At 39.7% G+C, this 27,927-nt stretch overlaps 2 protein-coding genes across 2 annotated transcripts in view; both read left to right on the forward strand.

The window, feature by feature from the left end:
* The first annotated feature begins 2,852 nt into the window (after window positions 1–2,852).
* LOC132112108 (5-hydroxytryptamine receptor 1B-like) lies at window positions 2,853–5,491 on the forward strand. The gene has a single exon (XM_059519692.1). The coding sequence runs from the start codon at window positions 3,204–3,206 to the stop codon at window positions 4,356–4,358; it is 1,155 nt and encodes a 384-aa protein (XP_059375675.1). The 5' UTR covers window positions 2,853–3,203; the 3' UTR covers window positions 4,359–5,491.
* A 14,694-nt stretch (window positions 5,492–20,185) lies between these two features.
* The window catches only part of LOC132111684 (interphotoreceptor matrix proteoglycan 1-like), a 29,123-nt gene continuing 21,381 nt past the window's right edge, over window positions 20,186–27,927 (forward strand). Inside the window, exons 1-2 of the mRNA XM_059519222.1 lie at window positions 20,186–20,862; window positions 26,818–27,042. Coding sequence (XP_059375205.1) covers window positions 20,691–20,862; window positions 26,818–27,042 — 397 coding nt within the window. The 5' untranslated portion in view covers window positions 20,186–20,690. The remainder of the gene's footprint in view (window positions 20,863–26,817; window positions 27,043–27,927) is intronic.

Here is a 27,927-nt window from a genome sequence, read left to right on the forward strand (position 1 = left end):
TATGGAAAAGCCAGCTTATAGGTACAACAAATCTAAACTTAGATTATGTGTACTGATGCAGCATCTAGACAAGTACGAATCAATAGGAAATACAAGTTTCACTGGAGACTACTTGATATTCAACTACAGAGGACAAAGGTTTTAGGATGTCTTCATAGTGTCAAATGGCGTAATGGCTTACTGTACTTCCTGTTATATATGATGGCAGATGGTTAGAAACAAATGAAAATGACAAAGGCCTAAATTAGATAGGGAGGAAAGAAAATCATTGACATGGAGTTTATTTCTGCTGAATCAAATGATTGCAGCGGGTCAGATGTTGAAGGGCACGTCAACAAATTGATTTTCACCTTGGACTTCATGTACTTTCATGACCTTGAGAAAACTGAATCCGAGATGCACAAGGCTCTTATTCTGTTTTCCACTCTCAAGACTCATACGTTTATGCATTTCATAGATCTTCAATCACAAAGGTGTTTTCGTGATTGAACATCACACTGCAATTTCAATCCTTCAAGCCTACTATTACGTCTGTAGGATGCTGCAGACAAAATATAAGAACTGAAAAAAAGGGCGAGGAGAGTGCGAAGATGTTAAGTCAAATAGATGTTTGGGAAAAACAGATATTTACACAAAGATTCTGAAACTTTTTATTCAATTTTGCACAGCTGGGATCTAGGACAATAAACTGATAATGCTTCAGCTCCGAGCCGAGCCTTCAAACCACTCCAACTGTCCCATAAATACATACGTGATTGCCTGAGATTTAACTAGGGTATATAAAACTTGACCTTCAAGAGCACAGTTCCAATTGTTCATAGGGTAGAATGCTGTCTTTGATGACTGATAATCATATTTCATATGGAAATGTGAAGATGCAGTCATGTTAACCAGATGTAGGGAATGAGTAGTGGACATTTTTATCACGACTACAGCAAGGCAACATATTTCAACGTCAGATGAAGCCTTTCAGAAAAAAAAGATTCCCTTCAGTTACACTGCATTTACATTTAAAAGAGTGCAGCTTTTAGCTGTGACTTGTGCTTTAGGGTTTGTACAGAACATCCACCATCTTCAAAAATCTCACTGAATTACCGTCACAGTATTCAACATTTAATGACTGTAAAAAAAAAATGTAAAAAATAAAAATATATGAAAAAAAATGAAATGATCTTCCGATGGGGAGGTGCGTAAATGGGGTGACTGTGAAGGCAAATCCTTGGAATTTGGAACAAACTCTTTTTTCGTGAAGTGAGTCATAAAGCTTTCAAATTACAGCTGGGACTTTCCATAATATACAGAGTTATATGTGGCCTAATGTGATAACTTGACAAAATCATGTTGGGGGTAATTTTATTATATTTGGTTCCCAGTGACTTCCTTTGTATATACAAAAAATAAATATTAATTTATAATAATAATAATAATAATAATACATAAAAATAATAAAGTGGAAGTCAATGGGAATGAAAATAAATATTGTCTCATTAGTAATTTTAGTATGACACATCAATTTTACTTCATTTGCAAATGCGTTCATGAGCCTGCAGTGTATTGCTGCTGAATAAGTCACCAGTAGTTAGGTAAGCAGATATTTAGTTGGTTTGGTAAGCATATATGTTAATTGCCATCTTCTTTTCTCTTTGTCTACATGCAGATGATATAGAACCTTTGCCTCAGTATTATAGTATACTTAACTTGCACCCACATATAGGCACACATTCCAACATGGAGTGTTCAAATCACTCGAGTTGCGATGAATATGCTAATATTCCTAAGGATAATTGGCTGCATTAGGTTTTGTACTGGAAAAAACTAAATGATTTTTTTTATTAACCGCCACTGTGCTCAACAGGGTATTGTTGAAAGCAATGAAAAGAACTAAAGGAGCTATATATGTATATAAAAGAGAAAGACATAATTGTGTCTCCTGAAAGTCTTTTCATGTGGGAATAAAGTGTGTCACATGATTAAATCACAAAATGAAAGGAAAATTAGTACAACATAATAGCGTCAGCGAGGATGGAGGAGAAACTGCATTGACAAAAGCGCTCAATACATTATAATTCACTAGAGTACACTCCTGCTTACTCAGTGATTACATAATGAAGGTCACTTAATTGTTTAGGTTCACTTCAACAGTAAAGTTCACTTCTGATGACAGACAGTTGTCGCTCACATGATGAGCGATTAGTTTGATAGTTTTTAGTTACACCTTGGCTGATTTTATTAGTCATTATCAGAGAAGCCACAAATGCATTTACTACAGTTAATGTGAGGACTTTGCATCACATTTAATACTTGCTCTGTCAAAGATAATTTACTCAAGATGTGTGCATGTGTACATAACTATTTGAAAATCAATAAATTGATCTAGGAAATTGAAGACATTCACTCAAGTGGCCAGCACTAAACACGTTTCCACTTCAAGAAAGTGCTTAAAAAATGCATACACAATACCAGTTCTGGTTGAACAAAATCTAAAAAAAAAAAAAAAAATTAACCCTAACCTTTAATGGAAAAAGAATTCCAATATAATAATAACTTTTAAATAACTATAATTGATTCAGAATAGCATAGGGCTGCACATGAGCGGTATTGACTGCACATTAATGTTTTTTTTTTTTTTTTTTGGAGCTTACATGTTGTAAATAATTAGCTAATAGAATTTAAAACAACGAATAAATAATAACAGTTTAATGGTATGGAACAACGTGAGGCTGAGTTTATTTTGTAAATAATTAAAAGGAGCAATAAAGGCTAAGGAGGCGAGACACTAAGACCCAGAGGACAGCATCCTCTCTCAAACTAGAAGATCATGCTTATCAAAGCTGCAACTTTTGCATCAGAGCCCTATAAAAAGCAAGAACCCTGCGACCGCCTATCAGTGAAACCTGTGAAGAACTGCCGCTGCTTGCGGGCCAAGTATCTAAAGATGACTCGATTGTGGACGTGATGCAAGAGGAGCAGGGATGTTCTTACACAACTTCTGGGGTGCTTTATATTGTGCAATTTTGCATCTGGCATATCCGCCGCTGATTTGTCTTAGACACCGAAGTTTGAGAATTAGAATGAAGCCGAAATATATATTTGCATGCCACAGAACGAAAACATCCACGAGCGTTTGTCTGCACCTGATGCTGGAGCTGGCAGATATCATGAAGCGCCGAAAATATTGCTTTACTTTCAAAATATGAAAACACATGTCTGCTGGGATGGAGCGCAGCGGTCACTTCAAACCAACACCTGGCCATTTCGAGGTTTTGAACAGCTCGACCGGCACCAATGTGACTTTAACACCTAAAACGGACGAAATACAAGAAAGTTTCGCGTTTCAAGTCACCTTAGCGTCAGTTCTGGGTCTCATCACTCTTGCGACGATATTAAGCAATGCGTTTGTCATCGCCACCATCTCCCAGTCCAGAAAGCTCCAGACACCGGCGAACTTCTTGATAGCGTCCCTGGCCGTCACGGACCTTCTTGTGTCGGTGCTCGTGATGCCCATTTGCGTGCTTTACACGGTCACGCATGTGTGGTCGCTTGGGCAGGTTATCTGCGACATCTGGCTGTCCTCAGATATCACCTGTTGCACCGCGTCCATTCTACACCTCTGCGTAATCGCCTTGGATCGATACTGGGCTATAACGGACGCGGTCGAGTATGCCAAGAAACGCACCAAAGCGCGCGCCGCGGGGATGGTGGCGACCGCCTGGATCATCGCCATCTCCATCTCCCTGCCGCCTTTCTTCTGGCGACAGGTGAAGGCGGGGGAGCTCACCACCTGCTCGGTCAACACGGACCACATCTTCTACACCATCTACTCCACTTTCGGAGCTTTCTACATCCCTACACTGTTGCTCATCGCCCTGTACGGGCGGATTTACGTGGAGGCGCGGAAGCGCATTTTGAAGCAGTCGCCCAAAAAAGCGGGGAAAAGACTAACTTCGGCACATCTGAGCACTAATTCTCCCGCTTCGGTGGCTTCGACTTCTCCTTTGAATTGTGGAAGGCAAGACCTTTACTCGGACAGCGGGTCTCTAGGCAGTGACAATCAAATTAGAGTAACTGTGTCCGATTCACTTCTGGAGAAAAAGAGAATCTCGGCTGCGCGCGAGAGGAAAGCCACCAAAACCCTGGGCGTTATTTTGGGAGCCTATATTGTGTGCTGGTTGCCGTTTTTCATTTACACACTGCTGGTTCCCCTCTGTCCATCCTGCTTTTGCGCAGAACTCTTTGACTTTTTCAATTGGCTTGGCTATGTGAACTCACTTATCAATCCAATAATATACACCATGTCGAATGAGGATTTTAAAAAAGCTTTTCACAAACTCATAAGATTTAGATGTTGCAGACGATAGTATAAAAAGATAAATAATATTAGGATAATCATGCAGTCAGACGGTCATTATCGCAAGTAATATCGCTGCGTTGTTGAATGCTTGATTCTGATTGGTCGACAGAGAGTCTAAGGTGTTGATTGTTACACCTGCAGGGATTTGAAGCAGTTCCAGTTCATTACAGTCACATATTATTATTTCAAGGTTTTTTTTTTTATCAGCATGGCACAAAGGAAACGAAACAAATATACGGCCAATCAAATAAATGACAGACAACAGAATAGAAATGACAAAGTATTTCAATTTTGTCTTAACTAATTAATCTAATAGCCTCATTGTCTGTAATATGATTCTGCCTATTAACCTTGCCGAGAGCCGCCCGCAGCAGACGCAGGTAATCACACGCGCGCTCCCTCCATCGCGCTTTTTTCTTTTCTTTCACAAACACACAACCTTGGTTACTCCATTAACTGCTTAGAAACAGCCCACGCCTTGCTGCTAGTTCAAAAAGTGAAATTTTCCTCACTTGTTTCATAATAATAAAAAAAAAAAGTTAAATGTTAAAATGCAACAGTAGCCATTGTGTAAGCAATTAACTCCAGTTTCACGTCGTGGCTAATTGTGTAGAAAAACTAACATTGTACAAATCGTACGTTTTCCTACGATTCACATCAATTCATACGAAATTACCTCCTTGATCCTTTGTCCTGGTAATGACCGTCTGACTGCACATATATCACATGACTGCTTTAAAAAATACAAAAAATCACGAAATAAAGAAGTAAATGGCCAAGAAATGATTAGCGAATTGATTAGTTTAGTAGAGATACAGATACAGGTTTCCTAGATGAGCGGTCAATCAAACTGGTCATCAAAAATCCCAAACAGCCGTTTTATAAACCCTGTTATGTGGGCCTTGTTTGACTTACTAGATGTAGGCTACTCCTGCAAAACTGAGCATAATTTACAATGACTTTGGATTCCGTAATAGTGCTTTGACAGCTTGTGGTCAACTAGTTACTAATTAATAATGCAAAAATGTGTAAAAAGCTTCATTGTCTTTAAAAAAATGTGCAATTAAATTGCTCTTATGTGATCACTGCTTATAGCTGCTGACTGATCCTAAACTTAATAAATACGTTGGGCAATCCATTTGCTTGCTCACATCCAATATGAATATGCATATTCGTCATAGAGCAGTGCATGCTTATCTTATGCTTGAATAATGAAAACAGGCCTACTGATGATAAATTCTTGTACCTAAATCTATTCTAGTGGCTCTCCTTTTCCAAGCTCCCAAAAATGTGGGTGTTTTGGTGAAAAGTCCTTGTTTGATGAGAGCAAGCAGTGGGAATGTATACTGAGGTCAAGTACTCACTATACAATCATCAGCAATATGAGAGCCTCAGACAGAGTTAAACTGACCACCCCGAGGCCATTAAGATTTAGATGAGACTTGAGACCTACTTCTAACAAATTCTGTGCTATGCACCCATAAGTCATATTATCTGTCACTTGGCAGTATGAGAGATCACTGAGTAACTGAGAATGACACGTCTACCACAAGAGGTGAGTAATACGTCAAAGATGCACAAGAAAAGGGCTGAGGGGGAGATATCGACCTATCAAGCCCATATGGAGGTGAAAGGAAAGGATCACTGCAAAGCCGCAGCATCTCGCAAAAAGGCACATTTGAAATTTCCCACAAATCTGCTTTTCCAAAAATGAGCCTGTGTTTCCTTCAGCCCTTTCTTTGTATGTGTAGTCATGATGGATATTGATTTACTTACCATGCTGCAAAACCTCCTACAGCAGCCTGTGAAATTGGAGACATTTATAAGCAGGGGGCCAATGGACTAGAAACGGATATGAAAATCATCAAGAAAATGAAAATCATGCTGATATTTTCACTGGTTTTGGAGTGCAGACCCTTTTAATGTCTACGAAGTTGATGTGAAGTGAGTTTTAAAGACCTAATTTTATAGTATTACAGCTTGAATGCTTAACACCATGCAAACACCCGCAATAAGTGTAAGCTGTCCTGTCAGAACCGCTTAACAGTGAATCGTAAATTAGCTCTCAGAAAGCGACGGTGCTGGGAAAGCAAGCAACATGATGGCATAAATGTCTGTCGTTGTTTTTTTCCCCCTAACCATATTGGTCTTTTTGGAGTATGCTGATCAATATGTCTTTAATCTCGAGTAGCATTAGTATAAAATGATTTGGACATGCTTGGAGGAGCCGTTAATGATTTGTTTTCTTGTTTAATTAATTTGAATTGAATCTCTTGTCTTTGTCATTTAACTTTTCTTCGAAACTCATTGAAAGTAGTAGATTTAATACTATGCAAAATTAATCTTGCATTTCTGTTATAAGCCGTTGTTGTCATTCAGTGTTTTTCTTTTGTTGTTTTTTATTTATTTAATATAATTAAAATTGAAATATTTGGTTATAGCACATGACTAATCGCAAATAAAGGTCTTTTTTCCCTCCTTATCCTTAATGTCCTCTATGGATGGAGCATTAATCATGAGCGAACAGAGAAGCACTCATTTGCGGGCATATGATTACCACTTGTCTTTGATAACATACGACCTTGATATAATCAACATACAAATCACTCAGGCATATATTGCACACATGGCCTGTTCACTTTTACATCCAACTACAAAACATCTGCATTGCTTATGAGATTGTTGAGATCACTACAGCTGCTTGAGCGCAGGGAAAACGGCGTACAACTTGCTGAGGGCAGAAATATGCTAATATCTTTAAGTGGTCATTGTCACACACCTGGACTCATTTTGTGTGTTTTTGCCCCTGTGACCCAGTTTCTGTCTCTATGTGGTTTGATTAGTTCCCAGGTGTGTCTAGTCATTTCCGCATGTGTTCCATGTCCCTGTTAATTTAGTCATTCCATCCACCTGTGTTTTCCCTATTATCCTGTATATAAAAGCCTTGTCCTTTCAGTTCTGTTTTGTCGGGTCTACTCGTCTACTTGTTACTTGTCTACCTGTCCTCTTGTTACCTGTTACTTGCCACTTGCCACTTGCCACCTGTTATTTGCCTATGTTTGATTTAATAAATCCTTGTTTCGTTTATCCCTCGGCTCCGTGTTCCTTCCAGCAGCGTAAGCCGTGACAGAAGACCCGACCTAAAAAGTTAAAAAAACTGCGTGTTTTCCCTCCGTTTTGTTTTCCGTTTTTTCACAGTCTTTTTCTTTCCGTAGTGTGTCATGGATCCCCTCTATCGCCCCGAATACCTCCTCCTCCTGCTGGAGCAGGAGGGACTGTCTCTCGAGGACCATACCAGACGGTTTCTCTTGATAGCTAATGCCACCAGCTACCCGGACCACGCGCTCTGCACCTTTTATCACGTCAGCCTGAACTCCAGGTGCAGAGCGTTGTCGCCCGAAGATGGTCCTCGGGAGGATTTCGCTGCATTTATAGAGTGGAATCTGGTGAGAAATGGGTCACCTCTCACGGTCGGCCCAATGGAGGATCTCGCCAGGTCCACTCTGGACCCAGAGCCCAGCCTACAATCTCCCCACGGTACGAGGCATAAGCCCGAGCCCACCGATGACGGAGAGCCAGAGAGCAACCCGTCAGACCAGGTGCGAGAGCCGGCGACACTGCCCACCACGAGGGAGCAAAATGTGGAGCGCCAAATGGGTCAAAATGAGGGGGTTTCCAATTCACCTATGCCAGATCCTCTGTTAAGCCCAGGAAGGGCTCCTGATCTTCTGTTAAGCCCAGGACGGGCTCCTGATCCTCCTGTAAGCCCAGGACGGGCTCCTGATCCTCTGTTAAGCCCAGGAAGGGCTCCTGATCTTCCGTTAACCCCAGGACGGGCTCCTGATCCTCCTGTAAGCCCAGGACGGGCTCCTGATCCTCTGTTAAGCCCAGGAAGGGCTCCTGATCCTCCTTTAAGCCCAGGACGGGCTCCTGATCCTCCTTTAAGCCCAGGACGGGCTCCTGATCCTCCTTTAAGCCCAGGACGGGCTCCTGATCCTCTGTTAAGCCCAGGACGGGCTCCTGATCTTCCGTTAAGCCCAGGACGGGCTCCTGATCCTCCTTTAAGCCCAGGACGGGCTCCTGAACCCCCGTTAAGCCCAGGACGGGCTCCTGAACCCCCGTTAAGCCCAGGACGGGCTCCTGAACCCCCGTTAAGCCCAGGACGGGCTCCTGATCCTCCTTTAAGCCCAGGACGGGCTCCTGATCCCCCGTTAAGCCGAGGACGGGCTCCTGAACCCCCGTTAAGCCCAGGACGGGCTCCTGAGCCTCCGTTAAGCCCAGGACGGGCTCCTGAGCCTCCGTTAAGCCCAGGACGGGCTCCTGAGCCTCCGTTAAGCCCAGGACGGGCTCCTGATCCTCCGTTAAGCCCAGGACGGGCTCCTGATCCTCCGTTAAGCCCAGGAAGGGCTCCAGCCCCAGAGCTTACTCCAATGCCTGCTCCTCCAAAATTCCCACCCTCCCACCCACTCCTGCCTCCTCCTCCACTGTCGTCTGGCTGCCCCTCTGCTCGCCCTCAGCCTACCATCATTGTGGTGCGAGCTCAGCGGGACCGCCATCCTCCAGCGACGCCTTGGTCGGCGTCTCCCTCACCTCCGCCTCCAGCCTCTGAGGCCTGGACTCCGCCTCGGCCCGTTGACCCGTCGGCTCCACCATGGCTCCTAGCTCCTTCCTCTCCGCCGTGGCCCGGCAGTCCGCAGGCTCTGCCTGGCTCCCTCGTCCCTCCGGCTCCGCCTTGGTCTGGCGTCGTCCATCTTATGCCTCGGGACTCCACTCCTCCGGCTTCGCCTCATCCCTCCATCCCTCCGGCTCCGTCAGGCTCCTTCATCCCCTCGGCTACACCTCAGTCCTCGGTCACTCTGGCCTCACCGCGGCCTTCCGGATCCACTTCGCCGCGTCAGTCACCAGAGCCATCAGTTCCGCCTAGGACCTCCGGCTCCTCCCCGTCACCCTGGCTCTTCGGCTCTCCGTCTCCGCCTCGGGCTCCTCCTCCACTTGCTCCGTTGCCGTGGGTCGAGTCCCTGGAGTCGGTGACCATTCCTCCTCCATGGCTCCTTCCACCGTCGGCCCCACCTTGGGCCGTTATGGCTGTGGCCTGGGTCCTGCTGGGTACCTCCTGCTTCAGATCCTTCCTGTCTCCTCCCTGGCTCCTCCCTCCGTCATCTCCTCCCTGGCTCCTTCCTCTGTAGTCCCTGTCTGCTTGCCCCCTCCTGGGAGGCTGTCCTCCACCGGAACCTCCTCCCAAGTTCCCACCCACGCCTCCCTTTGTTGTTTCTACGGTGCGAGGACGCACCTACCGGGAGGGGGGAGTACTGTCACACACCTGGACTCATTTTGTGTGTTTTTGCCCCTGTGACCCAGTTTCTGTCTCTATGTGGTTTGATTAGTTCCCAGGTGTGTCTAGTCATTTCCGCATGTGTTCCATGTCCCTGTTAATTTAGTCATTCCATCCACCTGTGTTTTCCCTATTATCCTGTGTATAAAAGCCTTGTCCTTTCAGTTCTGTTTTGTCGGGTCTACTCGTCTACTTGTTACTTGTCTACCTGTCCTCTTGTTACCTGTTACTTGCCACTTGTTACCTGTTACTTGCCACTTGCCACCTGTTATTTGCCTATGTTTGATTTAATAAATCCTTGTTTCGTTTATCCCTCGGCTCCGTGTTCCTTCCAGCAGCGTAAGCCGTGACAGTCATGGGTGGGGCCTTAGCAGTATGATGTCATACTGCTCAGAAAATCAAAACACCTTGATAATTGAGACTAATTAAAAAAAGGAGTAAATTGATTTTTATCATTGTATGGTGCTTGTGTCCACACACTGCTGAGACACATTTATTGGACAAGAAGACCTTGTGAAAGTGACTTGCATCCAATATTCCCTTTAAAATCTCATTTACTTACAATCACAAATGGTATCAAGAAGCCAGTGATAAATGATGCCGAACCATAAATGTAGGTCAGTTCCTCACACAAAGTTACCATATAGCTTGGAAAGATTATATTTTTAGAGTATATTTTTATTTATATGAGTAAATGTCTCAAAAAAGAAAATGGGTGAAGTATCTCTTTAAGAACACATATCACTAGCCATATGTCCTACTACCTGCTCATCTACAGCTATAGATCACATCTGTATGTCAATCATGTGTCATACCTTATCCAGTCTTTAATAAATATGTATTTTTCCCAGAGCATATCTGCATGGAGTAAAAACATGTGGTTCAAAAAGTGAGACATCCAGATTTTGTTTAAAACCTAATATTTTAAAGATTGTAACATTCAAATATCTGAATTTGTAAACAGAACAATGCACTTGCAGGCATTTATACATAAAATTAATGTCTAAGCTGATGCTTTTGCAAAATACCTGCATGTACAGCTCGTTTTTCTACTTGCTGCAGTAATTTATTTATTTAATCCAAATGCCATTCCTTGAGATTGACAGATACCTGTTTACTTGTTGGAGTGGCTTATTATCAGCCTTATACTGTTTTATTGCTTTATATCTTTGCTGTGCCTCTGCATTATTTACCTCAGGATTATTAATTCCACTAAAGGAAGTATGGAGGAAGGAAATATTTTAGGTATGTTCAAAATCAAGACTATGTCGGGAAACATTTAGGCATTTGTCTTACGAATGCTATCCAGATAATGAGTTTAGCACAGGCCATTAATCCATTATATTTCTACATGGTCCATAACAGACAGCAACCAACAGTTCAGTAAATGTCAAGACAAAAAGTCATTAATTTTGATCCAAACACCCGCTCAGATTCAGAGGAAACAGACTCCTCTGACAGAGGTCTTCATCTTGACATCTGACATTCATCTGCTTTAGGGAGGAAGTCCGCTCCGTAATGTCGGCATCTGTGAAGCGACGTCGTGAATGCCACATTATTCAAGCGCTTTTAATGACTATTCCACTTTTAAGCATTCCGTACTCTATAGCATGCATCTTATCTTTCTCAAGGATATTTTGACATTTGAAATGGCACAATCTTGTCTCAAAAGGAGCAGAGACTTTGCAAATAATGTGTTATATAATCTGCGAGAGTCTGGGCTGTCTGCCGTCTCACTGTTTAAAGAGATGTTTAAGTAATTTCATCACTATTAGCGAATTAGTGTCTTCTTATGCAATGCCATTAATTAACAGCTGAAGACACAATAAAGAAAAGGGGAGATAGGGATATAGAAGATCAAACCTGCTCGCGGAAATGCTCACAAAGAAAGTCAGCATGATGGGTAAATTAATATCTGCTCTTCATTTACAAACATTTACATTTAAAATGTAGAGGTCATCCTTATAATCAAACAATAATCCCTTCACATCGATGGTTTGACAGCATCAGCAATTCTGATTGTGCCTGTGCATCACTGCATAGCAAGGAGACTTGATTTTCAACGTGGTTAGCATAACTGAACGGGATCAAATGTGAAATGATGGTAGTCAAAGCTTTAACAAAGCCATTGCTGGCAGTCGATATTCAGATTATAGATTTTGACCATTATGTGTTATTCAAATGTTGATTCTTATAGGCATGCTCAAAAATCAATATAATTTACTCATCCTCAACTTGAACTTCAACCTGCGTGAATTTCTTTCTTCTGTTGAATGCAAAAGGAGAAAATTAGAAGGATGTTGGTTACTAAACAGCTGCTGGTAGCCATCGGAAGCTTTGGAGCATTCAGAAACTGTTTGGTTACAGAGTATCCTCTTTCCTGGTAAACAGAAGAAAGAAACTCATACAGGTTTGGAACAACTTGAGGGTGAGTAAATGATAATATATTAATTTCGGGGTGAATTATCCCTTTAAATTATTACAGTTGCGGAAAAAAATATTGAATATTGGAAAAAAAGAATATTGCAATAATCACATCAAGTTATGACAGATGAGGTGTCTTTTAATACCACATGCAGAACGTCATAATTTTGCGACTTAACCATGGATTTTAGACTAAAGATTTGCTTTGTTTTTCAGAAGAGTTATTTGTTACTTAAATCTATGAAATAAAAGTGTCTATACTTGCATTGTAATGTCATGGCAGGAAAAATTACCTTAATGCATCTCAATAATTGTAAGTGTTTATCAGGATAAATGATGTGACATTCATAGATTATGTCTCTAGAATATAGAAACATGCTCATTTATGGAAAGCAGAGTTTTGGTCTACCTTAGTAAGCATGAATTATCAGGGGAAATATATTCCCCCATTAAAAATATGATGTGTAGCAGTTTCAGTGCTGCAACATAACCAGTAAACCAGTGTTTCTATTCTGAGAAAACTGACTCTTATGCAGGGGTATAAAGTACTATAGTAATTGCACTTCATTTCTATACTTTTACATTAAGGAATTTATCAAACCAGCATCAAACGCTCTTATGCAGAGTGACTTGCAAAAGTGCTTTAGTGTCGCATATGAGACTATTGCAAACAACAGATGGCAAGCAAACAATTTGGAATGCTATTAGCTAGATAAGAAGTGCTTCCTGGACAAATACAAACAAGTGCTACTAGAATAATAACCCAGTACTGTATGTTTTATTCAAGGGAATTTATACTTGAAAATAAGGTTTTTTTTTTTGGTTTTTTTTTAGTACATATTTGACTATGCATGGTTGGACCCCCTTTTGGCACAGACTCAACAATGTGTTGAAAACATTCCTCAGAGATTTTGGTCCATATTGACATGATAGGATCACACAGTTGCTGCAGATTTGTCAGCTGCACATCCATGATGAGAATCTCCCGTTCCACCACATCCCAAAGCTGCTCTGTTGGATTGAGATCTGGTGACTGTGGAGGACATTCGAGTAAAGTGAACTCATCGTCATGTTCAAGAAACCAGTCTGAGATGATTTGAGCTTTGTGACATGGTGCATTATCCTGCTGGAAGTAGCCATCATGTAGTCATAAAGGGATGGACATGGTCATGGATATGGTCAAGCGATCATTTAAGCGATGCCCAATTGGTACTAAGGGGTCCAAAGTGTGCCAAGAAAATATTCCCCACACCATTCACAACCAGCACCAGCCTGAACCACTGAGACAAGGCAGGATGGATCCATGCTTTCATGTTCTTTATGCCAAATTCTGACCCTACCATCTGAATGCCCCAGCAGAAATTGAGACTAATCGACCAGGCAATGTTTTTTCCAATCTTCTATTGTCCAATTTTGGTGAACCTGTGTGAATTGTATCCTCCGTTTCTTGTTCTTAGCTGACAGGAGCGGCACCTGTCACAATATATATATACAATATATATATATATATATATATATATATATACATCACTGTATTTTCAACCTGACACAAAATGACCAGCTAACATAAATTGACTAATTATATCAGCAGCACATGTGGAAGTGTGAATGAGTACTAGTCATTTGAAATCACTAATTAGATTGTAAGACCAGACTGATGGAGGGAAGAAGCACCTTCAATCATTGTGTTCTTGTTAGCAATGGTGACCTCCAAATAAACACATGCAGCCATCCTTGGTTTACATCAAAATGGCCTCACTTACAAGTAAACTGCTACAACGAAAGAGCCATTTACTGGATCATCAAGAAGTTCAAGTAGAAAGGTTCGACTGCAGTAAAGAAGTCTTCAGGACATCCCAGAGTTTCCTGGGCACCAGGTCCTCCTGAGGAATCAGTTACATAAGCGTGTCACCAGCAGTGAAGAGCTTGCTCAGCACAGTGAGACCAAGACTTTTGGACAATGGCCTGGTGTCAAGAATGGCAGCAAAGAAAAATTTCTCTCCAAGAAAAATGTCAAGGACAGAATGAAATATCGCAGGAAGTACAAGGATTGGACAGCAGAAGACTGGTCCAATGGAGTGTGCTCTCTCATTATTCTGCCCAAAAACACTGCCATGAATAAAGAATGGTATCAAAATGTCCTGCAAGAGCGACTTCTTTCAACGATCCATTAGCAGTTTGGTGATGATCCGTGCATTTTCCAGCATGATTGAGCACCATGTCACAAAGCAAGAGTGATAAAGAAGTGGCTCGAAGATCATTACATTGAAATTTTGCATCCATGGCGAGGCAACTCCCCATATTTCAATCCCATAGAGAACCTGTGGTCATTTCTCAAAAGAAGAATGGACAAGCAGATGAACACAAATTGTGATCAACCCAGAGAACTAATAAGGTAAGAATGGATCACCATCAGTCAGGATTTGGCCCAGAAGCTAATATCCCTCATGCCAGAGCGAACTGCAGAGGTTATGAACAACAAGAGTCAACACTGTAAATATTGACTCATATTTTTTTGCCAATAAAAGCCTTTAAAAGTTATGATATGCTTATCATTGTTTTTAGTATATTTGTGAAATGATAAATACCTTGTGACAATGAAGACTGGCATAATGGCTGCTGAAAATTCAGCTTCGCATCACAGGAATAAATTATATTTTAAAATATATTAAAACAGGAAACAGGTATTTCAATATTGCAGCATTGCAGCCATGGTGAGTTTTTTTTTTTTGGTAGTGTATATATGTACAAATCATTATTTCAAATAATTTAATATTTTCAAAATCTTCAAATGTAAAATGCAAACAGCCAAAACAGGTAATTTGTCCTTGTTTTTAATTTGATTTGTCTCACCACTATACAACTATAATATATAACTGTATATTAAACATTCAAACTACAATAAAGCTGATTTTAACGTTCACCAGAGGGGTAGTTTGCCCTTGAGCTTTACACATGAGAAATCTGTGACTGAACAGGTTCCTTTTAGTGCATCAAAGACCTTTAATGTGAAATGTAATGTAAAAGACCTTTAATGTGAAAATCTCTTAATTTCATCATTCACTTACACATTTCTTTTTGCTTTTAAATACCTACATACAACAAAATGACCAAACCTTTTTATTTACTTTTACTCAAGTATATTTGGCTAGATACGTAAGACTTTCCCATTCACTTTTTGGAAAAATGATGTCAGTTCCGTCTAACTTTCAATGGTAAGTAATGGCTATAAGCAACCGGAACAATGGTATTAAAATTAAATAAATATGATAAGCTTCGGTAAACACTATACTGACATTGTCACACCAGCATGTGGATATGTTATTGTCAATGGTCAACGACTCTGCATTAGTTCTGAAAATGCTTTCATTTTAACATGACATCAAATCTTCAAGGACACTGAATTCGGTCTGCTAGGAGTGAGAGTCAAATTTGAAATTCTTCTCTCCATAGCACACAGTCATTACGCTGGTCTGCTGAAGTTTCCTGGGGGCAGCACATCTCGGCTCTTCATAGCACATATAGATGTAGAGTGGCTTCACTGGACACAGTCATAAATATACTGCTGGAAAAAGCATTTTGTCGTGTGATGGCTTGTTTGAAAACAGGAGATTTCTGTGACTTAAGTGGCTATGTTTTGTGTCATGCCGATGTCAGTCTATGGTCACTGTCACAGCATCTATTATGCTTCTCATTTTCAGAACAGATGGCCATATTTAGGGCAATTTCCACTGTTTACAATTCACCTTGCATGTACTCTAGACAGCCGGCCATTTATCTAGCAATCAGAGTAGCCATTCACAAACGGCTGGAATGAAAGTGCATTTCAATGACTTCTTTCCTTGGGTATGACATGAGATCGAACATAATATATCACATATGCACTGTATTCACTGTACTCTTATACACTAGCACTTATAAATTTATATGTGATGTGTTTATAAGCTGAACACCAGAGAAAAGTATTTCTACCATGAATCGATCTAGTTCAGTAATGGAGATCTACAACAGGAATGTATACTAAAGGATTTCTTTTTCTGTTAGATATACAGTACATATACAGTCGTGGCCAAAAGTTTTGAGAATTACATAAATATTGGAAATTGGAAAAGTTGCTGCTTAAGCTTTTATAATAGCAATTTGCATATACTCCAGAATGTTATGAAGAGTGATCAGATGAATTGCATAGTCCTTCTTTGCCATGAAAAATGAACTTAATCCCAAAAAGACCTTTCCACTGCATTTCATTGCTGTCATTAAAGGACCTGCTGAGATCATTTCAGTAATCGTCTTGTTAACTCAGGTGAGAATGTTGACGAGCACAAGGCTGGAGATCATTATGTCAGGCTGATTGGGTTAGAATGGCAGACTTGACATGTTAAAAGGAGGGTGATGCTTGAAATCATTGTTCTTTCATTGTTAACCATGGTGACCTGCAAAGAAACGCGTGCAGACATCTTTGCGTTGCATAGAAATGGCTTCACAGGCAAGGATATTGTGGCTACTAAGATTGCACCTAAATCAACAATTTATAGGATCATCAAGAACTTCAAGGAAAGAGGTTTAATTCTTGTAAAGAAGGCTTCAGGGCGTCCAAGAAAGTCCAGCAAGTGCCAGGATGGTCTCCTAAAGAGGATTCAGCTGCGGGATCGGAGTGCCACCAGTGCAGAGCTTGCTCAGGAATGGCAGCAGGCAGGTGTGAGCGCATCTGCACACACAGTGAGGTGAAGACTTTTGGAAGATGGCCTGGTGTCAAGAAGGGCAGCAAAGAAGCCACTTCTCTCCAAAAAAAACATCAGGGACAGATTGATCTTCTGCAGAAAGTATAGTGAATGGACTGCTGAGGACTGGGGCAAAGTCATATTCTCCGATGAAGCCCCTTTCCGATTGTTTGGGGCATCTGGAAAAAGGCTTGTCCGGAGAAGAAAAGGTGAGCGCTACCATCAGTCCTGTGTTATGCCAACAGTAAAGCATCCTGACACCATTCATGTGTGGGGTTGCTTCTCATCCAAGGCAGTGGGCTCACTCACAATTCTGCCCAAAAACACAGCCATGAATAAAGAATTGTACCAAAACACCCTCCAACAGCAACTTCTTCCAACAATCCAACAACAGTTTGGTGAAGAACAATGCATTTTCCAGCACGATGGAGCACCGTGCCATAAGGCAAAAGTGATAACTAAGTGGCTCAGGGACCAGAATGTTGAAATTTTGGGTCCATGGCCTGGAAACTCCCCAGATCTTAATCCCATTGAGAACTTGTGGTCAATCCTCAAGAGGCAGGTGAACAAACAAAAACCCACTAATTCTGACAAACTCCAAGAAGTGATTATGAAAGAATGGGTTGCTATCAGTAAGGATTTGGCCCAGAAGTTGATTGAGAGCATGCCCAGTGGAATTGCAGAGGTCCTGAAAAAGAAGGGCCAACACTGCAAATACTGACTCTTTGCATAAATGTCATGTAATTGTCGATAAAAGCCTTTGAAACGTATGAAGTGCTTATAATTATATTTAAGTACATCACAGAAACAACTGAAACAAAGATCTAAAAGCAGTTTAGCAGCAAACTTTTTGAAAACTAATATTTATGTAATTCTCAAAACTTTTGGCCACGACTGTACATAAAGGGTTTAATTAAGTCAAAGTTTGCCCCCTGGTGGCTTCAAAGCATTTATAAATCCAGAGCTATACAAATATCACAATCTTGTGTTTGGTCTGTGTGATCTTTTCATTGCATGTATGATATATTGAGCTCAATAACATGATTGATTTTCTTCGTCTCCCCACTTTTGCAGACAAGAAGGGCTCAATCAATCACAGAGTATCTGAAAACACTATTCGAATGCGCATTGCAAAATAAGTAGGTTGAGTTTGATAGCTCAGTCATGACATGAGCTCAATCTCCAGTCAAAGCATTACCCATGATCACCCATAGGGGAAGCCTGCAGCAGCAAAAGCTCAATGTATGACAGAATCGGCCACATTTGTCAAGAGAAGCTGCCCATTACACAATTATAATAATTTTTGCTAATATAAGCCTAGAGCACCTGTTCTCATATGGTGCTGTTTTCTTTTTAGATTAAACCACAGCTGGAGTTCATAATTACCTTAAATCCTAAGCAGCAGATGAAGATCTTCAATATATAGGCCTACTTAAAAATGAAACAAACTAACAAACAAAAAAAAATAGTTATCAAATATATAAAAGAGAATAAGTCAAACATCCATATACATCAAATAAAATTCTGTCAAATTTATAAAACAGTGTTGTATTTTCTGTTTGCATCAAGATTATTAATTTGGTTGTGAGTTTTTAACATTTGTAATAATATTATATAGATACATCTATATAATAAGATCTCATCTGAGGGATTTGTGTAGAACAACTTGGGGAGATCTCACATGCAAAGATGAGCGGATCATATGTATGTCACGCAGCATAGGGCAAAATAATGAGAGCTGTATCCAGGGATTATGACAGTGACAATTCAGTCAGTCACTGTCATCCATCAATATAAAGCTCTGTCAGAGGACACGCCGAGAAGAGATGTGCTGACTCCAGACAGTCACTCACTCCAGGTTAATTGAAGTTTACCCTTTTGATTGGTCAGTGATGGAACTCATTAGCATATGTGAGAAGGTCAGCCTGCTTTGCATTTGAGCTCATTTTTACCACTCTTAACTGAATCAGGCTCCCGAAGACAATTAAACATAGAAAGGCCAGCCAACTGATTTTCCCAACTTTCTTGCATTACCGCATAAGTATTGCTGATACTATATCCCTGGACTGTTCCTGCCATCAGGTAGATGAATTAACTCCACTATTGGACAGGTGAATTTGAAAGCCAGATCGCAGAGATTTGTCATTGAGCTGCAGGTATCAGTCAGAATAGGGTTTCCCTCTGATTCTGTTTAAAGCAGAACATGAGAGCTGTTGGACAGGGTGTCCTAAACTGTCTAATAAGACACAAGCCATATTGAAAATCTGGGGTTTAAATAAAAAGAAAAAAAAATAATTAATTTAAAAACTGATTTAAAGCAGGAATTAAGAAATAATTTTTAATATAAAAAAAGAAACATCGTGACATAACAATAAATAAATATTTAAGATTTTACACTATTCATAAGTCACTAATCAAATAAGTAAGTAGTTTGTGACCTTGACTGATTCATTGTTCTTCCATTGAAGACAAAGAATATGTTCTTTAGATCATTATTAAATCATTTTGGAACATCAGGTTTTACATTTTATCTTTTGGAGTCCATAGTGCAGTTTATGCTGTTTTTAAAGAAAAAGAGAGATATACCAAAGAAATTATGAAAAATTCATGTTAATGAATCATTTTATATAACTGTGATGAATATACAATTTGCAGCAGAAAATTATAACAATGACAAAAAAGTGCAGAAAAAGTATATTCCTTATGGTCTCAGACATTTGGGACTACAACCATTGCTAGAACATTTTGATGGCAAAATAATAATGTTGGCACAATAAAAAAAAATTAAAAACTATAACTGTAAAGTAATAGCAATAACTGATGTAACTATGGGCCTTTGGTAAAAAAAACTATTTACCATGGTAAATGTCAATATTTCTCAACTTAGATCTAGAATACAGCTTATTAAAAACTATCCTGTTTGTGGTTTTGTTTGATGCTTTTTAAGCTTAACATATTCATATTAGTAGTAGTTTGTTTTTAGTGCTAATATAAATTGAAATCAACACTTTAAGATGCAGTGCAGAAAAGAGTTTTTTACTTCTTTTTTGTCAAGCCACAAGCAAAATGAGCAGCTTTATTCAGAGCCTTAACTATGTAAAAAATTATTAAAATTCCTATTTCCAGCAGGGTTTCTGCTGGTTACAAACGGCCACCAGCCTGTTCTCATTATCTCTTGAAAGCTGGAAATTCAATGTGGATGGTCCAGTGCTGTGGAAGGTCTTGAATGGATTTTGAGCTGCAGAGAATTATTTATGGCTGTGAAATTTAATAAGCAGTCAGGGTGTGTGTAATCCTCTTCCCAGCTCAAGCAGTAGGCCTGGGGACTAACATGCACCACAAGGGTACGACAGCACACACTCAGTACACAGATCTGGCCCCATGATCAGAGAAAGGGCAGAGCTTGCTGTCCCAAACTGGGGGAGTAGAATACAGCGTTTCAGCTTGGCAGCAACAAAAGCTGGCAGAGGACTGAGAAACTTGTCTCGAGTGGGCCAGACTGAGAGAGACGGGCGTCGGGCGGACTGGTAACGGAGCAAGTAGGCAAGTCGAGTGGCTTGTGACTGAAGCAAGATGGCTAGCAGATGCCAGCCCAGAAGGCTACTAACAGGATGAGAATAGTTCACCATATGAGCCCACGGGGATTAGGAGTCAGCGAGAGGTAAACAGATTAGTCTGGAAAAAAAAGGCAGCGTTTGTAACCTCATCATTCCCCTCATACCCTACAGAGAATCTTCCACCCACTCACACACTTGAGACCAAATCTGTAACCAAGAATCTGCACCATCTTGTCAGGAATACCACCCAATTTACAGTAGTTCCCAAAACCAGCACCATCCATGGAAGCCTGGACACATAGTCGATGGAAATTAACTCTTTCACCCTCGGATGTGAGATAAGTCGATACGGACTGTCTTTTCTTTCCAATGAGCAACTTTACATCCAAAAGGACATAATCTACTGCAACATGCCATTGAAAACAGGATTATTCCTCATTCTGTTCTTGTTTACCCTCCAAGCCACTAGAATCAAAGGTAAGCCGCTGTTTGAATGCCATTCTAGTGCTGTTTTATTTAAACAAAGTCCTATAATTGAGAAAAAAACAGGAATCTGGTAATGTACAATGCCTCAGAGCGACTACAGCCTGTGCGATTCCTCACACAACAGCATTTTCCTGCCCTCGGTGATCGAATGGGCTTTTAAATATTTTAGGAGCCAATTTGCGAGGACATAAAAGAAACCCAAAGATTTTTCTTATGCAAAACAAAGCCTGGTGACAAATCATTTGATCACATTTTTTGGCAAGCACACCATTATCGCTTCCTTTTTGGCACAATATACTGGAAAAGTGCGTTTCACTAACATTTCATGCAGGTTCTAGTCTGGCTACAATGTTCAGAAGCTCCATTCATTAGCAGAGAGAAACAAAAGGCATTCTGTTTGTGGCCGTGTGCAACGCTTATCTTTTCTGGCTTGTAGCTTTGCTGTGGGGGCCTCGATCATCGCTTCAGAAGTACAGCTCAATTAGCATCGCCACCCCTCATCTCTGCACATGTGCTCGGCAGGCTCATAGACCGCAGTGGGACACATGATCAAATCAGTCACCCTGGTTTATCTTTGAGAAATTGCACCACTGGCCCTACATCTGCTCATTTGCTATTTAACAGATGTGGTCAGATGTTTTGTAACCCAGAAACACATTGTTAAGTATCTCTGAGCAATCAGCTCACTGTCTTCCACCACAAAAATCTATAAATAGTGCCACATGTGGCACTATAACAGGGCATCTTTTGTGAGTGATCAAAATAATTAGACTGAAGGTCCAATCTGATTTGACACCAGGGTTTCAGATGAAAACAATGGTGTAATTGTTACAGATTCAGCACCGTTGGCCATAGTAAAGTAGTTTGCATGAATCTATATTAAATGACTAACCACACTCTACTAAAGCCAGTTAGCATTATAATGCAGGTACTGGTAGAATTAGCAAAATAGACTCATTAGAATGTTTTTTTGTTTGTTTTTTGTTTTTTTTTGCAATCTCCAAAAAAAAAGCACATATAAATACAATTTATTGCCGTTTTCCAAGTGAAATGAACAGCAGAACTCACACTTTTATTCCTTTTTCACACAAAATTATGATTAGCTATAAATAAATAAAAGCTTATTTTTGCGCAGATCCTTGCACAAGACTATGCTATGATCCCAAAACAGTTTTATTATAGTTCATGATTGAATGAACTTTCATTGATTGATTGATTGATTGATTGATTGATTGATTACTTTTCTGATGTAGTAAACTTGCTCAGTAGCTCATCTGGTACATCATTGCACTTTGGAGCAGTAAAACATGAGTCTTGTAGAAAAAAAGAACTAAAATTACATAAGGTTGCATCAGCAAATGTGTTTATATCTTGCATGTGCATTTGTTAACACTAGAGTAACGTTTAGTGTAGGAAGTACGCAGAGCTGGGTAGTAACTGAATGGATGACGTTATCAGATTCCAAAAATTAAGTACTTGTAATAAGATTACATTACATTTTAAAATAAAATGTAGTCTCATAATCAGACTACAGTTACTTTTTTATTGATTACATTATTACATATTACTCACACAACTCCCTTATTCCTCTTTTTCATCTTTTAAATATTCCTTTCTGAAATAGCCTAATTCTTATATATATTCAGAAAGTCTTTGAGTTTTGTGGATTCTCACACAAAAACCAGTCACTGGTCAGGTGGCTGTAATTACACACACAGCATTTGACCACTGGATTCACAAAAATCATTTTAATTTTAAGAAGTGTTTTCTCAACATTGCATCAACCACTGATGAGCACATTAATTTTATTTGAATGATCACTCAGTAGATTATTTAACCATGTATTAATGTGTCTTTGGAAGGCTTTTTGTCTTGCAAACATTCTTATTATTCAAAGATAATAATTATTTAATAATTAAGTGCATGTTCGTGGTTCTCTGATGCCCCATGGCATGCAGGCAAAAATGTAGTGAGTGTTAGATTAGTGATAAATGTGTCAAAAGGTGAAAAGTAATCTAAGAGTAATCAAAAAGTTATGTTATATATATATCACACACACACACACTCACTGACCACTTTATTAAGTACACCTTGCAAGTACCAGGTTGGACCCCGTTGTGCCTTCAGAATTCTACTTCTTCACACTATTGGATTGAAATCTGGTGACTGGGAGGACATTTGAGTAAAGGTACTAAGAGGCCCAAAGTGTGCCAAGAAAATATTCCCCACACCATTACACCACCACCAGTCTGAACCGCTGAGACAAGGCAGAATGGATCCATGCTTTCATGTTCTTTACACCAAATTCTGACCCTACCATCTAATTGCCGCAGCAGAAAACTCGAGATACATCAGATCAGACAACATTTTTTCCAATCTTCTATTGTCCAAATTTGGTGAGTCTGTGTGAATTGTATCCTCCGTTTCCTGTTCTTAGCTGACAGGAGCGGCACCCATAGTGGTCTTCTGCTGCTGTAGCCCACCTACTTAAGGGTTCGACGTGTTGTGTGTTCAGAGATGGCATTCTGCATACCTTGGTTGTAACAAGTGGTTATTTGAGTTACTGTTGACTTTCTATCATCTCTAACCAGTCTGCCCATTCTCCTCTGACCTCTGAAATCAACAAGGCATTTTCGTCCACACAACTGCCACTCATTGGATAGTTTCACTTTTTCGGACCATTCTCTGTAAACCCTAGAGATGGTTGTGTGTGAAAATCCAAGCAGATCAGCAGTTTTTGAAATACTCAGACCAGCCCATCTGGCACCAACAACCATTCCACGTTCAAAGTCACTTATATCCCCTTTCTTCCGCATTCTGATGCTCGGTTTGTACCTCAGCAAGTCATCTTCACCACATCAAGATGCCTAAATGTTGTATATATATTATATATATATATATATATATATATATATATATATATATATATATATATATATATTATATGATTATATTACCTTAAATGTTTAATATAGTGTATTACGTTACTAACTACATTTTTTGTCATGTAATTTGCAATCAGTAGCGAATTACAATTTTCAAGTAATCTACTCCGCTCTGGCAGTACCATGTTTTCAAATGTGATAAAACAGTAACCTTTTGTTGTCATTTCATTTCTAAACTGCTGAAATATGTACAACAACCAACATAATAAAATAAAACCAGATTCATGTTCCTCTTTTTTGGATAAAACTGAATTCACATTTGGAGGGAATCACTAGACATATCACATTCACAAGTGTTGCGAAGAAGACACCCAATATGATGTTGCAGAAATGTTGCCACAGACACGATTTTGGAGGCCCTGTACCCTACTTTTTGAATAACCTCAAGGCACGACATTGCATTGATTTGAAATGAAGACCTAATATGATCTTTCAACTTCTTCAACAAGAGGTGTTGAAGTTGCTCAGATCTTACTTGAAGGGGACAAACAATTTGTCTGTTTTTAATGGATCTGTGAGTCACACATCTAAGAGGAAATTATAAAGATTACACTATAACCTCTGAAGAGATCAGCTCTTAAATTACAGTCGTGGCCAAAAGTTTTGAGAATTACATAAATATTGGAAATTGGAAAAGTTGCTGCTTAAGTTTTTATAATAGCAATTTGCATATACTCCAGAATGTTATGAAGAGTGATCAGATGAATTGCATAGTCCTTCTTTGCCATGAAAATTAACTTAATCCCAAAAAAACCTTTCCACTGCATTTCATTGCTGTCATTAAAGGACCTGCTGAGATCATTTCAGTAATCGTCTTGTTAACTCAGGTGAGAATGTTGACGAGCACAAGGCTGGAGATCATTATGTCAGGCTGATTGGGTTAGAATGGCAGACTTGACATGTTAAAAGGAGGGTGATGCTTGAAATCATTGTTCTTCCATTGTTAACCATGGTGATCTGCAAAGAAACGCGTGCAGCCATCATTGCTTAGCATAAAAATGGCTTCACAGGCAAGGATATTGTGGCTACTAAGATTGCACCTAAATCAACAATTTATAGGATCATCAAGAACTTCAAGGAAAGAGGTTCAATTCTTGTAAAGAAGGCTTCAGGGCGTCCAAGAAAGTCCAGCAAGTGCCAGGATGGTCTCCTAAAGAGGATTCAGCTGCGGGATCGGAGTGCCACCAGTGCAGAGCTTGCTCAGGAATGGCAGCAGGCAGGTGTGAGCGCATCTGCACACACAGTGAGGATAAGACTTTTGGAAGATGGCCTGGTGTCAAGAAGGGCAGCAAAAAAGCCACTTCTCTCCAAAAAAAACATCAGGGACAGATTGATCTTCTGCAGAAAGTATAGTGGATGGACTGCTGAGGACTGGGGCAAAGTCATATTCTCAGATGAAGCCCCTTTCCGATTGTTTGGGGCATCTGGAAAAAGGCTTGTCCGGAGAAGAAAAGGTGAGCGCTACCATCAGTCCTGTGTCATGCCAACAGTAAAGCATCCTGACACCATTCATGTGTGGGGTTGCTTCTCATCCAAGGGAGTGGGCTCACTCACAATTCTGCCCAAAAACACAGCCATGAATAAAGAATGGTACCAAAACACCCTCCAACAGCAACTTCTTCCAACAATCCAACAACAGTTTGGTGAAGAACAATGCATTTTCCAGCACGATGGAGCACTGTGCCATAAGGCAAAAGTGATAACTAAGTGGCTCAGGGACCAGAATGTTGAAATTTTGGGTCCATGGCCTGGAAACTCCCCAGATCTTAATCCCATTGAGAACTTGTGGTCAATCCTCAAGAGGCGGGTGGAAAAACAAAAACCCACTAATTCTGACAAACTGCAAGAAGTGATTATGAAAGAATGGGTTGCTATCAGTCAGGATTTGGCCCAGAAGTTGATTGAGAGCATGCCCAGTCGAATTGCAGAGGTCCTGAAAAAGAAAACTTTTTGAAAACTAATATTTATGTAATTCTCAAAACTTTTGGCCACGACTGTAGTCAGAAAACATCCAGATGTACTTTGATATGAGTAATTAAATGTATACTTGTTCGATACTTTATTACTGTAGTAATTAAATGCATCGCTGTATGTTCACTGAAAACAACATGAACTGAAGTTAATGAAGTGAGCTTTGCTTTCATTCTAATATCTGAACAATTCATCCTGAAATTCTCTAGTCTGTAAATAACAGTAAAACACAAGGTGCAGGTCTATTACGACAATGACCGCAGGTGCTGGTTAACTCTAACAGCTAACAGGTCAGAAAGTGGCCCACCTCGAGTGTGAATATTCTTAGATGTCAGCATGAGTTAGTTTGAGGGTCTCAATGACACACCACTGTACAAATGTTACCACTCAAATTGATCATTTAAAGGGCTAGTTCATGCAAAAATTAATTTTTTCTTCTGTGGATCACTGAAGGAGATGTTTTGAACAATGTCTCAATGTTTTGTTTATTGTTTATCTCATGCAATGAAAGTCATCTGTGGTCCAATATTATTTGAGACCCCATTGATTGTCATTATATGGACAAAACAGCTGAACTATCCTAACTGCTGACATAAAATCGAGTTAAACTATAAACTGAATAGTAATGAAAAATGACTGAATGATACGTTGAATAAAAGGAAAACAATGAAGACTACATTTAGAAGCATGACTTTTTCCTTTTAATAATTTTGAAGACTTTCTTTCAGCTTGGTCTGTGATTTCAATCATATGCAGTTAAGTATACAACAGCTGGAGAACAGACATTTTTCTAGTAAATGTACTTAACATCTGCCAGGATGGTGTTAAAACCGACTGCTTGACTTAGGCCTAATCCAATTAAATGTTCATTCAGCATACTAAACATAGACTTAAATGGTTTCAGATGGTCTCTGAGGGAGCGTAATTACATGAAGTGTAATTATATGATTCAGTGGCTTACTGTTCTCAGGTAAAGTCAATCCTGCTCTTTTGAAACAATTAATGCACGCTGTTGCTGTGACATTTGCAGAACTCACTGCTGACGACTTGATTCTCAGGATCAGAAATGTGAAGTACAGGCACTTCCTGGAGACTCCACAGCCAATCAAACAGCTGACAGATGGCAGAGATTCACTTTCTCTAGATGCGCATCGAGCTAAGAGATCAGCATTGTTTAGTACGGGGGTGAAAGTCTGTCCTCAGGAGAGCATGGAGGAGGTCATCACCAGCCATAAAGCTTACTACAAACTAAGAGGTAGGACAACATCTACCCTTAACACCACAAGGGACAGAGCCTTGAGCATCAGTGCCGAATTAGGCAACAACACCTCAGATCGTCATAAATCATAATTAACTTCCCAATCATTCCAAGCCTTCTGAGAGATGAAGGATCATGCCAAGCCAAAAAAAGAAGTGGCTCTGAGCCAAGTGTAAATAAATGTAGTGTACTTTTTTAGGCTTGCCTTCTTTGAGTGTTATTGTATGGACTATTTCTATATGTGGTAAGGAAAGTAAAACCAAAGTAATTAAAAATGAAAGAAATTGAAATTAAACATTTTGTTTTCAATATCTAATAATAATTAAAAAAAAATCTTTATAAATATATTTTGAAAAGTTTTTTTTATATATAAAATGTATACTTTATTCAGCAAGGAGGCTTCAAATTGATCAAAAGTGATAGTAAAGACATTTACAATTTTACAAAACATATCTATTTCAATTATACTGTATGCTGTTCTTCTAAACTTTCCCAACAACACTGGCCTTAATAAGAAATGTTTCTTGAGCACCAAATCAGAATTATTTCTGAAGGATCATGCGACGCTGAAGACTGAAGTAATGGCTACTTCTACATTAAAACAGAAAAAAGTTATTTGAAATTGCGTAATATTTCACAGTATTGCTGTTTTTACATTTTTTTTTTCTAAAAAATAAATAAATTAATAAAAAACGTATGCTTTAAATGTAAAGATTAAATATAAGCATAAGAGACTGTTTAACAACATAAAAAACTATTTTCGGTTACAGTGAATATGGACAGAAACCCTTAAACTTCAAAAAGTATCACAGAATTAGTCCACATGAAGTCAAAAGGGTTTCAAATGACATGAGAGTGAGTAAATTATGACAACAATGTCAT

Source organism: Carassius carassius, chromosome 31 (genome assembly GCF_963082965.1).
Source record: "Carassius carassius chromosome 31, fCarCar2.1, whole genome shotgun sequence".
Lineage (NCBI taxonomy): Eukaryota > Metazoa > Chordata > Actinopteri > Cypriniformes > Cyprinidae > Carassius > Carassius carassius.

Bases quoted from the DNA above. Each gene is read 5' to 3' on its own strand.
- LOC132112108 (XM_059519692.1), top strand. From the start codon at position 3,204: ATGTCTGCTGGGATGGAGCGCAGCGGTCACTTCAAACCAACACCTGGC.